The sequence below is a fragment of the Henckelia pumila genome, chromosome 4 (genome assembly GCF_033568475.1).
Source record: "Henckelia pumila isolate YLH828 chromosome 4, ASM3356847v2, whole genome shotgun sequence".
NCBI classification, from domain to species: Eukaryota; Viridiplantae; Streptophyta; class Magnoliopsida; order Lamiales; family Gesneriaceae; genus Henckelia; species Henckelia pumila.
Window position 1 is genome coordinate 110,185,672 of NC_133123.1, and position 16,622 is coordinate 110,202,293.

The 16,622-nt window shown below is 40.0% G+C and overlaps 1 protein-coding gene across 1 annotated transcript; it reads right to left on the reverse strand.

The window, feature by feature from the left end:
• Positions 1-11,987: 11,987 nt before the first annotated feature.
• Positions 11,988-12,754, reverse strand: LOC140861540 (uncharacterized). The gene is made up of 2 exons (XM_073264562.1): positions 12,632-12,754; positions 11,988-12,560 (listed from the first exon to the last, which is right to left on the reverse strand). The coding sequence occupies exons 1-2, from the start codon at positions 12,752-12,754 to the stop codon at positions 11,988-11,990; spliced, it is 696 nt and encodes a 231-aa protein (XP_073120663.1).
• Positions 12,755-16,622: the final 3,868 nt, after the last annotated feature.

Below are 16,622 nucleotides of genomic sequence, written 5' to 3' on the forward strand. Positions count from 1 at the left end.
GCATTGGTTTATCGAGAGTTGTCAAAGAATCGATAACTATGTGTCATGCCGTAGTTGTATCGAAGATATAATTAAAGAAACTTATTTCTTAATTACCACTTACTCTGATCAGAGATTTCAAAACTACAAATACATGAGATCACATAGGATATCCATATCCAAAGGTAAGCGGTGAATCTCCGACTACAATGTATCAACTCCTACATGTTTTGACACAACAACCAACCTTGCTACCTGAGGACCCCAGCGGAGTCGGTAAACAAGTCAAAGTAGAGCGCTAGCACATAGAGTCTCGATGTTGTCCCGGGTCATAAGGACTAATGTTGTACAATCATAAACTAAGATCTTTCCACTCGATAAGTGAGAACCAATTGGAAAGTCCTTTAGGGAGGGTTGTTCAGTGCACTCTACAAGGAGAATCCATTTGCATGCTTGGACATCACTATATCTCCTACCAATGAAACGTGGTACTCACATCGTAAATACTAGTATCAAGCTCGAGCAGCCTTTATCCTTATTTTTGGTGGCTGAATTGACTAGGAACGATTTAGAATATACAGTATTCCAAATATAAGTTTCATGATAGTCATCAAATGAACATCTCATATTATTTCTGTTGAGGTGCAATAATTGTCCCTACTTGGTTGAGCGATCGAACCATGGCGTTTGGGTTGTTGTGCGGTTTAAAAAATTTGAGTTGTACTATTACTATCAGCTATAGTTTTTGTAAAGCGGCAATCGCTCGATCCTACACTTTATGATATTTGTATATTCAAGAGCTTTATCTTTTCAACTAGCATGTGTATACAAAGAAAGATGTGTAAAATTAATTAATTCAAATATTATTAAAATAAAGATTGTCATACAAGAGTTATTACAAGGACCCTCGCCAACACTTGGCTTGACGGACACCTAATCTAACAGACCCCAAATGATACTACACACTCATTCGCACCTAGACTGAGCAGGACTTGATAGTCAACCAGTACCCAGTCATTTTGCATGCATTATATCGGTTGTATACTCAACTTTACGTTCGGAGCGTTAGTCGCTCACATCCTTGTTATTTTTCTTGAGCACCGTATTCAACCTACCTTAATGGTATTACCCTAATAGGATATCTAACAACTCATGATTTTTCATGTCAACCCTATAATATTAATTATGTATATGTGTTGAGATGTGTACCCTTGGATGAATGATTTGGGTGTTACCCATATGGTAGTGACCCTTACCGAGATCACCTACTAAACAGAACTTAAGCATGCAATTAACTTAATTAAAACAACAAACCAGAATTAAACTGCGAAAGCCATAAATATTATACAATATCAAGGAAAGGAATCTGCAAATACCCAAATAGTTATACAACCAAATCGAATACTGAATCAACCCAATACAATAAAGCCCTAGGCAAAGCTTCAGCTGGCCAACCACTACCTATCCCCTTTTGGATCCACCCGCCTCATCCAATCGCAAACCTGCCCCATGGAATAGGGTGTCCAGATACACAAAGTACGAGACGTGAGCATAAAACGCTCAGCACGAGAGTATGAGTATACATGCATGCAAGTGTACCATCTACTGACTAGAGGTCAATAATCGGATAACAAAGACAGACCGGGCCCCGGTATGTACCACGCTGTGCCGCAGCTTCAGGAGGTGGCTCACATACCAAAATACCAGTGGATACGCCGGACCCAAATCGATGGAAGTCCATCCACTAACAGGATAGGGTAAAACCCTACTAACAGACATCTCCAAAAGGGATAGATAAGGATGCAAATGTATGCAGCATAAAATCATGTCATATAAATCATGCAGTCATATAATATATGCATACTCAGTCAGGATATCTCGAACAGTACTTTCGTGCCTCAATTACTAGGCAATCTCTATCAGCTTTAAGTACACGCCTATAGTCCGCGCTACAATGCCAAATGATATTAATATCATTAAAGTGCTCTAAAACTAAGATATTGCATACTCCTAAATATTTTTAGGAAGCAAAATCTATACCTGCGTCCGTCGTCAGCCCATTGCTGTCGCTTGCCTCAAAACTAGGCCACAGCTCCGCTACAACGCCTGGATCGCTATGCCACTTATGGATTCTCAATGGAACGCCTAAAACGCCCTAGATCTAAGCTGGAAGACTAAGGAATCGAGAGAAGAGAGGTGATTGGTGCGTCTGAAAATGAATCTCGACACCCATATTTATAGACGGAGTTCGGGTCGTCCGAACTGGCTTCGGAGCCTCCGAACACGTTCGAACCATCCGAACTCGATTTCGGGGCGTCCGAAGTCCCATCAATGAGTCAGAAATGACGTCATCTTGCTGATGTAAGCAATGACATAATATTGGAGTCCGATCGGGCCGTCCGAACCTGCAGACGGAGCGTCCAAACACGTTCGGAGCCTCCGATCCTGGCTTCGGATCGTCCGATCACGTTCGGAGCCTCCGATCTTCTCTTCGGAGCGTCCGAACTCAAGTTTAGTAAATGCGATTAGTTCCTTAATCTCTTTACTTGGTTATGGGCCACTACATTCTCCCCCACTTAAGATATTTCGTCCTCAAAATCAGATCTTAAGTACTGAAAATAAAACAACATGAAGAAACATCTTTATTCAAATTAAACGTTTACAGAGTTCACAACTGGATACAACTCGAAAACCAAAATCAAAATAACTCAGGATGTTCTGAACGCATCCTGCTCTCAAGCTCCCAAGTGGCTTCTTCAATGCCTCGGTGCTGCCACTGAACTAAAACCAGAGGAATAACTTTATTACGCAAGACCTTATTCTTACGATCCAGGATACAAATAGGTCTCTCTACATAAGTCAAATCCGTATCCACCTAAACTTCAGATGGCTACAGAATATGAGACTGATCTGCCACATACCATCGCAACAGAGATACGTGGAACACGTCATGAATACTGAAGAGATACTGTGTCAAGGCCAGACGATAAGCCAGATCGCCAATGCTATCCAAGATCTCAAACGGACCGATAAATCAGGGAGACAACTTTCCTTTGAGACCAAATCTGAGAATCCTGCGGAAAGGTGAAACCCTCAGAAACACTTTCTCTCCAACATCAAACTGCAAAGGCCTACGCTTGGTATTAACATAGCTGGCCTGACGATCATGTGCAGTCTTAATCCATTTCTTGATCTGATCAACAACATCTGCTGTCTGTTGGGCTAACTCCGGTCCCTCAGCTTGTCTCTCCCCCACTTCTTCCTAGAAGAGTGGAGTACGACAACATTGCCCGTAAAACGCCTCAAAAGGTGACATCCCAATGCTACTATTATAACTGTTGTTGTACGCGAACTCAATCAATGGCAAATGGTCCTTCCAGGCTGAACCAAAATCCATAGTGCAAGCTCGAAGAATATCCTCCAAAGTATGGATAGTACGCTCTGATTGTCCATCTGTCTCCGGATGATAGGCCATACTGAAACTGAGAGTAGTGCCCATCGCACGCTGAACACTCCCCCAGAACCTAGAAGTAAACCTGGGGTCTCGATCGCTGACAATGCTCACAGACACTCCATGAAGTCTAATGATCTCCTGAATGTACAATCGCGTCATACGATCCACAGAGTACTCTCTGCTATAGGCAATGAAATGTGCTGAATTGGTGAGTCGGTCCACCACAACCCAGATAGCATCACAATTCCTCGAGGATACCGGCAAATGGGTCACAAAATCCATCATGATAAGCTCTCATTTCCACTCCGGAATAGGCAGACTGTGAAGCAAACCTCCAGGTCATCGGTGTTCTGCCTTGATCTGCTGACAAACCAAGCATTTCGAAACATACTGATACATGATGCGTTTCATCCCCTTCCACCAAAACCGAGTACGTAGATCCTTGTACATCTTGTTGCTCCCCGGATGAATACTCAACTTAGTGCGATATGCCTAAGACAAGATCTCTTCTCGCAACTCTTCATCCTCCAAAATCACAAGCCTACCAGACAAACACAGAAAACCATCTAACTGATAGTGAAATCCAGACGTGCTACCCTCATTAGCTAGATGAGCCAAATGCTGGGTCTTCGAATCAGACATCTGAGCATCTCGAATCCGCGAATACAAAGCTGGCTCAGATAGTATCGCAAACATATGGATACTCTGCATGCCCTTCTTGTTCTTGAAGGTATACCCTGAAGAACAACAATCCTCGATGGCACTAGACATCGAACAAGTCTGCAGTGCGGATAGTTGCACCTTGCGACTCAAGGCATCAGCAGTGAGATTAGCAGCTCCCGGATGACACTTAATCTCGCAATCATAGTCCTTAAGCAATTCCATCCAACGTCTCTGACTCATGTTCAACTTCGCCTGAGTGAACAAATACTTGAGACTCTTGTGGTCGGTGAAAATCTCAAATTTCTCGCCATACAAATAATGACGCCAGATATTCAAAACGAACACAATAGCTGCCAACTCCAAATCATGAACTGGATAATTGTCTTCGTGTAACTTCAACTGTCTAGAAGCGTATGCGATCACATGCCCATTCTGAGTCAGGACACAACCTAATCCCTGAAGAGAAGAATTTGTGTACACTACATACCCTCCAGATCCTGACGAAAATGCCAATACTGGAGCAGAAGTCAACCGCCGTCGAAGCTCACAAAAATTCTCTTCGCACTCCGAGGATCACTCGAAATCAACACCCTTATGGGTAAGCTGCGTCAATGGTCGAGCTAGCTATGAGAAGCTCAGAATGAAGCGACGATAATATCTTGCTAGACCCAGAAAACAATGGATCTCAGGAACCGTCGTCGGACGCGACCAATTAAGCACAACCTTAATCTTGCTCGGATCAACATAAATCCCCTCCCTGGATATAATATGGCCAAGAAAGACCACTCGATCCATTCAGAACTCACACTTACTCAGCTTGGCGTACAATTGCTCATCCCGAAGAGTCTGCAGTACCAATCGCAAGTAAGAAACATGCTCGTCTGCATTGCGCAAATACACCAGAATGTCGTCAATGAAAACCACGACAAACTTATCCAGAAACTCCCTGAAAATGCGGTTCACCAGATCCATAAATATAGCCGGCGCATTAGTCAAACCGAAAGGCATCACTAGAAACTCATAATGCTCATAGCGAGTACGGAATGCAGTTTTGGCTATGTCCTGGTCTCGGACCCTCATCTGATGATACCCAGATCTCAAGTCAATCTTGGAGTAATCCGAAGTACCCTGCAGCTGATCAAACAAGTCATCAATAAGAGGCAAAGAATACTTGTTCTTCACATTAACTCGGTTCAACTGCCGATAGTCAATGCACAACCGCATAGACCCATCATTCTTCTTCACAAAGAGAACAGGAGCCCCCCAAGGAGATACACTAGGACGAATGTATCCCATGTACAAAAGATCCTGTAACTGATTCTTCAACTCTCTTATCTCTGATGGGGCCAGACGATACGGTGCTCGAGAAATAGGCGAAGTACCTGACATCAACTCTATGCCAAACTCGACTTCCCTAGCAGGAGGAAAACCCGGAATCTCATTTGGAAATACATCTGGGAATTCATTCACAACCGGAATACCCTTTATCCCGACGATCTCAGTGGAAAAATCAATTGCATAGATGAGGTAACCTTCCCCGCCAGCTTCTAGAGCTTGACAGGCTCTCAAAGCTTATACCAACGGCATCGGGGGTCGCGCTCCCTCACCATAGAAAAACCAGCTATCAATCCCATCCGGATGAAAGCGTACTAATCTCTGATAGCAGTCCACTGAAGCTCGATAGGTAGTCAACATGTCTATCCTCAGAATACAATCGAAGTCATCCATCACAAGAACCATGAGATTCGCTACCAGAATGTTCCCTTCAAGCTCTAAAGGGCAACCCATCACTAGACGCTTAGCCAAAGTAGATTGACCCATCGGATTAGAAACAGAAACTACTACGTCTAGTGCAATGCATGGTAACTTATGCCTCTTAACAAAACATGCAGAAATGAAGGAATGAGATGCACCAGTGTCAATGAGTACAAGAGCAGGTATACCATATAACAGAAATGTACCTGCGATGACCTTCTCATTCTTCTCCACTGCCTGATCATGCCTCAAGGCAAACACCTGGCCAGAATTCCGTGGCTTCAAGTGAGAACTCCCAGCAGACTGTCCCTGCGACCTCTGCTGAACGGTATCCTAAGAACCCGATCCTGAACCAGAACCATAACCAAAACTAGAACCGCCTCCCCTAGCTAATGGACAATCCCTCCGGAGATGACCAACCTCTCCACATCGAAAACATGCTCCAGAAGCTTTATGGCAATATGACAACAGATCAAAGAACTTCTGTTGATACTCGTCAATCGTCATAGATCCCTAACGTAAACTATGTAACTCACCCGCCTTCGCCTGACGGAGTGCAAGAGGAAAGTACAACTTCTGAAAAGCTGTGCGGAACTCAGCCCAAGTAGCAACTCCTCTCGCCGCAACGAATGGTGCAGAAGTGAATCTACACCACTTACGGGCTCGCCCATCCAGAAGATAACCAAGAGTCTCCATCTTCTGCTCCTCAGTACAGTGGAATGTCTGAAAACAAGTCTCCATGCGATCTAGCCAATTCTCTGCATCCTCCGGAGTCTCGCCTCTGACCAAGGGCTTAGGACCCATCTGTAAGAATCGGCGCACACTGAAACGGTTCTCATCATGACGACGATAATGGCATTCTCGACGACGCTTTCGATCGCCATCGCCCCAACGTCCACCGATACTGCCATGACTACTTTGATCATCGCGATCGCCATCTACAAAATTACCTCACAGTTATCTTATGCAGAATCTAAATCCCAATAATACTATGCATTATTTGATACCATAAATGTAGTGACCCTTACCGAGATCACCTACTAAACAGAACTTAAGTATGAAATTAACTTAATTAAAACAATAAACTAGAATTAAACTGCGGAAGCCATAAATATTATACAATCCCAAGGAAAGGAATCTTCAAATACCCAAATAGTTATATAACCAAATCGAATACTGAATCAACCCAATACAATAAAGCCCTAGGCGAAGCTCCAACTGGCCAACCACTGTCTAGTCCCTCTTGGATCCACCCGCCTCATCCAATCGCAAACCTGCCCCATGAAATAGGGTGTCCAGATACACAAAGTACGAGACATGAGCATAAAATGCTCAGCACAAGAGTATGAGTATACATGCATGCAAGTGTACCATCTACTGACTAGAGGTCAATAATTGGATAACAAAGACAGTCGGGCCCTGGTATGTAGCATGTTGTGCCGTCGCTTTACGAGGTGGCTCACATACCGAAATACCAGTGGATACGCCGGACCTAAATCGATGGAAGTCCATCCACTAACAGGATAGGGTAAAACCCTACTAACAGACATCTCCAAAAGGGATAGATCAGGATGCAAATGTATGCAGCATAAAATCATGTCATATAAATCATGCAGTCACATAATACATGTATACTCAGTCAGGATATCTCGAACAGTACTTTCGTACCTCAATTACTATGCAAGCTCTACTAGCTCTAAGTCCACTCCTATAGCATACTCCTAAATATTTTTAGGAAGCAAAAGCTATACCTGCGTCCGTCGTCAGCCCGTTGTTGTCGCTTGCCTCAAAATTAGGCCATAGCTCTGCTACGACGCCTGGATCTCTATGCCACTTCCGAATTCCCAATGGGACGCCTAGAACGCCCTAGATCTAAGCTGGAAGACTAAGGAATAGAGAGAAGAGAGGTGATTGGTGCGTCTGAAAATGAATCTCGGCACCCTTATTTATAGACGGAGTTCGGGCCGTTACACATTCGGACCATCCGAACTCGACTTCGGGGCATCCGAAGTCCCATCAATGCGTCAAAAATTATGTCATCTTGCTGATGTAAGCAATGACATAATACTGGAGTCCGATCGGGCCGTCCTAACCTGCCGACGGAGCGTCCGAACAAGTTCGGAGCCTCCAATCCTGGCTTTGGATCATCTGATCACGTTTGGAGCCTCTGATCTTCTCTTCAGAGCGTCCGAACTCAAGTTTAGTAAATGCGATTAGTTCCTTAATCTCTTTACTTGGTTACAGGCCACTACATAATTAATGTTGTGAGATAAATATGTACTGTTTTGAATGTGAATTCAGTGACGAATCTTGACTCTACTTATGTTCCTTTTTTGTCTAAAGGCTTGTACGTCGAGATGAATCCACAAACATTTTTAAGGGGGAATGTATGTCGAATCTGATTCTGTTTTATGCAAGTTCCATGGTGTATAGACCATGTTCCTTAATTATATTAGAAATATCTAGTAATTATGCTTTTTGGATTATTTTAATTTAGTTGGTTAGTATTAATTATTGGTAATGTTATTGCATATTAGAAATTCAATACGAAATATCTTATGAATTTTTTTTACAACTAGTATTTGACATTGATGTTTTTTCATCATGAATCTGCAGGCTTGAGGATTGATGGCATGGATGTAAATAGAAAATGGTAAGACAGTATAGTAAAAAAATCTAATTGATGTATTGTTGACTTGATGCACAACCACCTATTTGTACATTGCTTTGGTGGTTGAGAACACATTTATTTGACTTACTTTTTGTTATATATATATGCAGCACTATACAATAATAGAGTCCAACTTATTTCCGACCCTTGAAAGCTACTTCTGCACCACAAAATATGGATGACTCCCTGTTGGAACACGGTCGTTCTCCGGATCGAAAAAAATGATACCCGGTGCAGCGGAAGTTTTAAAATTTTATATGGAACGATTCCATATGGGTATCAAATTCCTACGATTAAAATTGATAACATAAAATTTAAACAATATAAATTTTACCTTAAAATCTCGAAGCGAGATTATGGACACCAACAGATTAATCTGCTCTTGTTGTATATCCCAGGAACTGATGAACGAACAATTCTTCAATCAGGTCCATGAACAGAAATTTAATCCCTCTAATAGACTGCACTAGAAAGTCTATCAGAAGTTTCTACGATGAGATAGAACAGATATGATCTGTTAAATCAGTCAGCAAATTCAAAAATTCACAGACTAAATTTTCGAACACTGTGAGAGAGGGGGAGGGGGTCGGCCGAATTCCTTGAGAGAAAGCTCTCTAGGTTTTCAAAATTATGACCTGTTTTGTGTAATTTCTGCACTGCAATAACTTATTTATAATGTGGGCTGCTAACAGCTTAGGGCCCATTAGTCATAAGTTCAAGCCTGACAAGCAAAGCCCGCATGTTCAGAAATTAATATAAAATTCATCATGACTCAGATTGATAAATCAATTTCACCAATGTGCACAGAAACCATTTCTGCATCTTTTAAAGTCAAGATAAATTTTCTGAATCTGAATTCAGTGATTTCCAAAAATGTCCATCACTATGTCATTTTAGGAAATCTTACTCCCTCTACTCTTAAATAAGAAGTCCCACTTCTTTATTCACTAAATTTAACTTTTTAAATTTAATTATCTCAACGGGGATTAAAAATCCATTACTTGTGTGACCCTCAATGGTTTAGGGATACAGCTAGTCGTGGGCTCACAACTCCTTGTGACTCGAAACAACAATTTCCGACTTGCCCATCGAATCATGGTAAGAGCGCCTAACAACATCGCCCCATGATTCCCTAAGTATCACTGATAGTGCCTGCAAGAACCAATAGATTTTGGTTAGCGTACAGTACGGTCCCTTCATCCATATATCCCGATCGAATCAACAACCATTGGTAAATCGAGAGTTGTTCAAGATTCGATAACTATGTATTACATCTTGGAGATCAAATAGTGACATCTCATGTGTTACTAGGAACACCAAGTAACCTAAAACACATCATGTACTCTGGCCAGAGATTCGTCACAATAATATCTCCTCATATCGCATAGGATATCCACACTTGCAAGTATGTGGTGAATCCTTGACAACAAAGCATCGACTCCTATATGTGTCGTAACTGTACCCAATCCCGACACCTGATGACCCCAATAGAGTCGGTAAACGAGTCAAAGTACAGTGCTAGCATATAGAGTCTCAATGATGTTTCAAGTAGTAAGGACTAATGGTGTACAACCAAAACCGCGGACTTTATCCACTCGATAAGTGATAACCACTTGGAAAGTCCGGATAGGGTAGTTCGATCATTCATCATATGAATATCCATTTGCATGCTTTGAACATCTCTATGTTCCATACCAATGAAACGTGGTACTCGGCATTGCAAATGCTAGTCTCAATCTCGAGCGATACTTATCCTTATTAACGGACGGCTCAATCGACTAGGAACTGTTTAGAATATACAGTGACTATAAGATGTGTTTCATGATAGCCATTCCCATGTGCTACCACATCTTACATACACTATAGTATATTCAAGGTCTTCATCTAAACATCTTATAGTATGTCACAACATAATAATATGATAAAAGATAAAGTAAATGCCATTATAAAAGTGTAAATTATATTAAACAAAAGATTGTTTATACATAGAGTCATAAAAACCCTTAGCCACAAGTTGGCTCACCGGGCACCCACTCTTTCACTCCCCAAGTAATTCGGACTCTAGTGCACCATCAACTAACAACACTGATGAACTCCCTCCTGAAATCATAGTTCTGTCCAGTGATTCGGAGGATGAAGATGTCGAAGTTGTCCTACTATCTTCTGACAGTGAGAATGCTATATCAAGAAGTAAAACAAATGCTGGAAATTCAGTCAAAACTGAGTTGGATCGCGCTGATGGCGAGAATGCAATTAGCTGTAAAGATGCAGATGTTTCGATCGCGATCGACTGTGGTGGAGAAGAATCAGAATCATGTCCCTCAGATGAGGCAACCACCGAAACCCCTGCTTCCATCCTAGATGACAGCAGTGGTGACTTCACCTACATGCAGAGCTCTCAGTCCTCCAACTCAGTTGATGATGTTTACTGATAAAATATGGTGTCCCGTACTAGTAAATAATGTTTGGTTAATGAGACTCCTCTTTCATGCCTCACGTTTTGATTGGTTTTGGATCACAGTTATGACCCCTCTTAAGTTATTTCCATTGTAAGTAGATGTTGCTTACCGTATGGGGCATAAGTACTCTAGTAGTGGTAAATATGTTTTGTTTAAGATGGCTACTCATCGGTCCATCAACCAAACATGAAGCACTATTGTAAATGTATGTTGATGCATAATATATGTGTCCCTATTTTGATGAAGAAATTTATAATCATATGCATAGACTGAAGAGTAGATCAACATCAACTCAATAAAGGAAACTCAGTATATACATCAATTTATAATATATATATATGTGTCTCACAAGGATTATAAAAACAATGAACTGCAAAGAATAATTTGATTATCACGAGTTTATCGTCGATTTTAAGTTCACGGAAAAACTTAGCAAATGAGTGTATATTAATCTTATAATAAAAGTCCTCCATTTGAGGTTTTCATAAATTAATCTTATAATACTAATCTCTCATTGACTTAGTTGGTGTAATCACATAGTTTCGTTCAATACTAAAACAAATAGGTGGATCACTAATTGAAAAAATTCACAAGTATATAAAAACATCCAAAAATTTCAGCAACAACTACATATGGTCTTCGTACTGCTTTTCAAATCATGATAAGCACCAAATAGCTAGTACAATACAACAAGATAGATAAATAATCTAATTAATTACGGGAGACTATGAAAATAATGATATGTACGAATAAAAATATAGAATATTATAAACATGACAATCTTGTTAATATCAACTGGTGTACTTACGACAAAAGCACTCGAACAAGTAATATAACCTTGCGAGCCAAAAAGGTTTTTAACCACAAATGCAAGTACACAATAGTCATAAGCATAGACACTACAGCGGCTCGAAGATAGAACCCATGGCTTACATAATGTTTGCCAAAATACAAAATATGTAGTGTCCAAGATGCAAAATATCAAACTAAGTTCTTGATCCAATCATCAATCTTTCTGCAGTAGCCGTCGAATCAAACTTAACCTACCCTCATGGGGAAAACGCAAGAACAATCCTAACTTGCTTGGATTGTCCACCATCAACTCCGCTACAAATAATTTATCATTCATGTTGATCTCTGTCATATGTCCTAATGCGTCAAATGAATTATCCAGAAGGGCAACTATCTTCTCGTCAGTACCAAGTTTCTTTACGAGATCCGACATATTTGACTTAGTAATGTCTGCTAAATTGTTGATAGCATTGACAATACCATCATCACTTTCAACATTTTTCTTGCGTTTCTTTAAGTCTCCTTTTTTTTTTTTGCTAGTTTCATTAGACAAAGGACTTTGCGACACTGATATTGATTCACCTACACCCTCTGTCACATTGAAAAAATCAGTTGCCACATATTCGACATCAGTACTTACATCAGTGTTGATGTTCAGAACATCTTGTACAGCAGCCGAGAATGGCTTGACATAGCTCCCTGCTGCCCTATCGTTACCAAATATCTCGCACCAATCATTGAAAAATGGCCAGGACTTATTTCTCATGAGGCGTGCATTACTATCTGACTGTAACACCAATGTACAAAAAATTAACCTATATAACATGGTAATAATTAAAAGTGGCAGCAGGTTTGTACCTTTACAAACTCTTCCCAAGCCTCGTTCGAAGCTTCAATTACTTTGTCAGTGTCATTCCAACCTATACCACTTCGACTTAACATTGACATCAACGAGCCATGTGTTTTCTTCCACACATGCATTTTAGAAACAATGTGAGGGTCAGCATGTATATTTGAACCTTAAAATGCTTTTGCGAGCTCAGTCTCCAAGAAAGACAAGTATCCACAACGAAAACCATTTTCGCTCCTAAACCCTCGATGGACTGCTGTTTTTAAAGCTTCAATAAGGGCTTCTTCCTCTCTCACGCTCCAGGCACGACGTGTTTTTTCAGCTTTATTTCCTCTTCCATTTGCATTTAAAGAGCTTGGACCAGATTCCATAACTGTGTATTTAACCAATGTGTGATGACCTGCATATAATCGGAATTCATTAATTTAAACATAAAAATATTCCAGCTAAGGACATGGGAACACACATACTGACTCAGATAGCATATGTTATGAGTAAAAATGACCAAAACTTGGATCAAATAAAGCTTTGAATATATTACACATGATGAGAATCCAAACATAGTCAGTCAAACAAGCCAAACATTGATCAAACACTAATAACAACATCAACTAATATATCACTATTAGAACATAGAAAATTTCAGAAACATGAAAAACACACTGTTTTATGCCTCTCTTTGGTACATCCAATTTGCTAAATTGTCTCTCCAAGTGTCCCAAGCTTGAGAAGAAGTCAAATTATCTATAAAATCATCACTTGTGCAATGTGTAGGACTACATGTTGTATCTTCCACTTCTTCAACAGGATCATTGGGAATTTGAGTTCGGATGAAGTTATGCAATAAAATACAAGCCATTATCATCCTATTCTGAATTTTCAAAGGATAAAATGTAGGTGATCGAAGCACAGCCCATCTCTTTTTAAGCAGCCCGAATGCCCGTTCAATGACATTACGTGCACGACATTGTTTGGCATTGAAACACTCCTTGTAATTTTGTGGCCCAATAGATGAATTGGCCCAAGCGTCTATGTGATAGCGTACTCTCCTATATGGTGTCAAGAACCCTTCCACGTTAGCATATCCATTGTCACATAAATAATAGCACCCTGTCACAAAACAATCATTGGAAATTATAGATCTGAATTTGTGAGAATTATGAGATTCAAGAATCCAGTAAAGTACTATGAATCTCACCGCCAATTAACACAATTTATATTAGCATTTACGCATCACACTTGTTAATATTACCTCTCGGAACTTTGAGACCTTCAGATCGTGTGACAGCATCACGGAGCACCCTTGCATTTGCTGCTGATCCCTCCCAACCACAAAACGCGTAAATGAAGTTCATATTATGATCACAAACACCCAGTACATTTATGACAATAGTACCCTTTCTTGTTCTGAATTTGGGCTGCTTATTTTTTGGAACATGCACACTAACATATGTACCATCCAATGCTCCGAGACAACCCTGAAATTAATTTTCAAATGGTGTTAATACTGCAATTTAATATCATAAGGATGATGTTTGGAATTAAACGAGATTAGAAACCTGGCCTAGAAAAAAATATGAAATATTAAATAATTACCTTGAACCATTTCCAAGTGTCATTTGAATAGTCTTCGGTAATAGGAATAGGCTTCACCAGAAGTATAGTGTGTAGTTTCAATATGGAGGCCAACACTTCGTGGAAATGATTGCTAACTGTATGACCACTACGCATGTAATCATGTCCGGTAACCCTGTTTTTTTATGATGTGCTAAAATGGATAGGAACATAGCAACCTTCTCCTCTACCTTCACATATCTAGATTCGACCAGCCCTCTGACATTAGTTAGTAAGTAACACAATCGTGCAAATGCATTCCGATTCATTCGTAAATTCAAAACACACTGAGCATCGCCAACATAATTGATCCTATGTAAATGGTTAATTTGTTGATTTATTCTTTGTGTCATATCGTAAGAAACTTATCTTCTATGTGTGACACGTCTTCGTTTTGCAACTACATTCTTGTAGTGTCGTGCTAAAACACATACCATCAACAGATTCCCAACAACATACGATGCAGCAGTATGATAAGGATAATGTTTCTACGTCGCGTGTCCATTGGTAGAAGTACTTAACAAAACAAAGAAATCATTAGATTTTCAACATATAAAATACCACTTAAAAAGAGATGGGTGACTCAATATCAAAATTGGGGTACACCATAAGTGTGCTTCGTGTTTGAGTTTCTTCATTTTTGAGTTTGATATGTAATATAATACATTTTTGTACATCGAGAAGGATGCAAACAACCAGAAATCAATATATATGTTCATATATCAGTGTCGAATTACTTTCTATTTCTCAATTTTTCTAGGATAAAGGAAGGGTAATAGAAATTAAAATAAAGAATCATTAAATGAGCAATGAGCAATGAGAAATGAATAGCCAATTATTGATTGCATAAATATGTTAGTGTTCTCGAACAATAATGTGTAAATAAAGAAATTAATTGTTTTCTTCTGGTCACGAAGCTAATGAAAACCGAGACACTCATTTTAAGAAACAACACCAAAAATTTATTTAAATCGCACCCAGATCGTTTGTACCTCTTTTTGCTTAGTATGTAATCAGCCTTTACACCCGCTTATCTCAACGAAGATCAGCATTGACAGACACCATCGTTCTTGTACATCACGTGAGAGATCTCAGACCTAGATCTGAAAAAAGTGATAACGTACCAGAATATTTGGCATTAAAATCGGAATATGCAGGGGCAATATGGTAATGTTGTCCTCTCAATCCAATTTACTGTACACATTTGGATTCTTAAACCAAGCGTGTGGAGTGGATTTGTTCTCCCTACTGCACAGTGAAATATCTCGAGGCTTCGAGAAATGGAGAAAAGCGTAAACGACGAGAGAAACAAGGGTTAGACCATCAATCACAGGGTAATCCCATACACCAAACACAACCTTAAAGTATGTTGAACTTAATCATCTCAAGCCATACTACCACCTTTTAAACGTAAAGTCGCATTTATTAAACATAAAATTGCTAATAATTAATTAATAATTTAAAAAAGTAATAATATACAGTTTATAATGGGCTGGTTAAAAAAGTATGATTACTTTGTGAAGTATTTAAAATAAAGGGATGTTGATTATTTATTTTAAAAAACAGGGAGTTGACTCATTTGAATTAAAATTAAACCTAATAAATAAATAAATTAAAATAATTAACAATGTCAGGAGGTTTATTATTTGTTTCTTCCCCCCCCCCCCCCCCAATTTGCCAAATTCTCCCGCAAAAGAAACGGGAAACCTATAAAAACCTGCAATCTTCTTCATTTTTCTCTTCATCTGGATGCTAGTCCTTGAGCTGTGAAAAAAACCTAATCTATTTCAAACATCTTCTATTGCTCATTCATCTGTATTTGAAACAAAATTTTATCAAAGTACAAGCGCAAGTAAGTTTTCTCCATTCTTGTTTTTTAAGAGAGTTTTGTCAATTATTTTTGAATGTAAGCATTTATCTGATTTAAGTCGTTATTCTTTTCATTTATCAAGTGTAAATAAAAAAAATGATGTGTTGGAATCTGGGTCGATTCAAGGAACCCAAGGTTTGGGTAGCTTGGGTTGATCCAAGCCCTGGGTTTACCCAAAGCTTGGGTCGACCCAAGCCTTGGGTTGACCCAAGCTTTGGGTTTACCCAGGGCTCGGGTCGACCCAGAGCTTGGGTCCCAAGGCTTGGGTCGACCCAAGCTTTGGGTAAACCCATAGCTTGGGTCAACCCAAGCTACCCAAACCTTGGGGGTTCCTTGGGTCGACCCAGGGTGATCCAAGCCTTGGGTCAACCCAATGAGTTTTGGGTCGACCATGGTTGACCCAGAATTCATGGACAAAACGTTTTTGGTTAACCATAGGTAGTTCTTGTTATTTTGTACCCAGAACTCTTTTGGTTGACCATGGGTAGATCATAGACAGAGCATGTAGTGTTCTT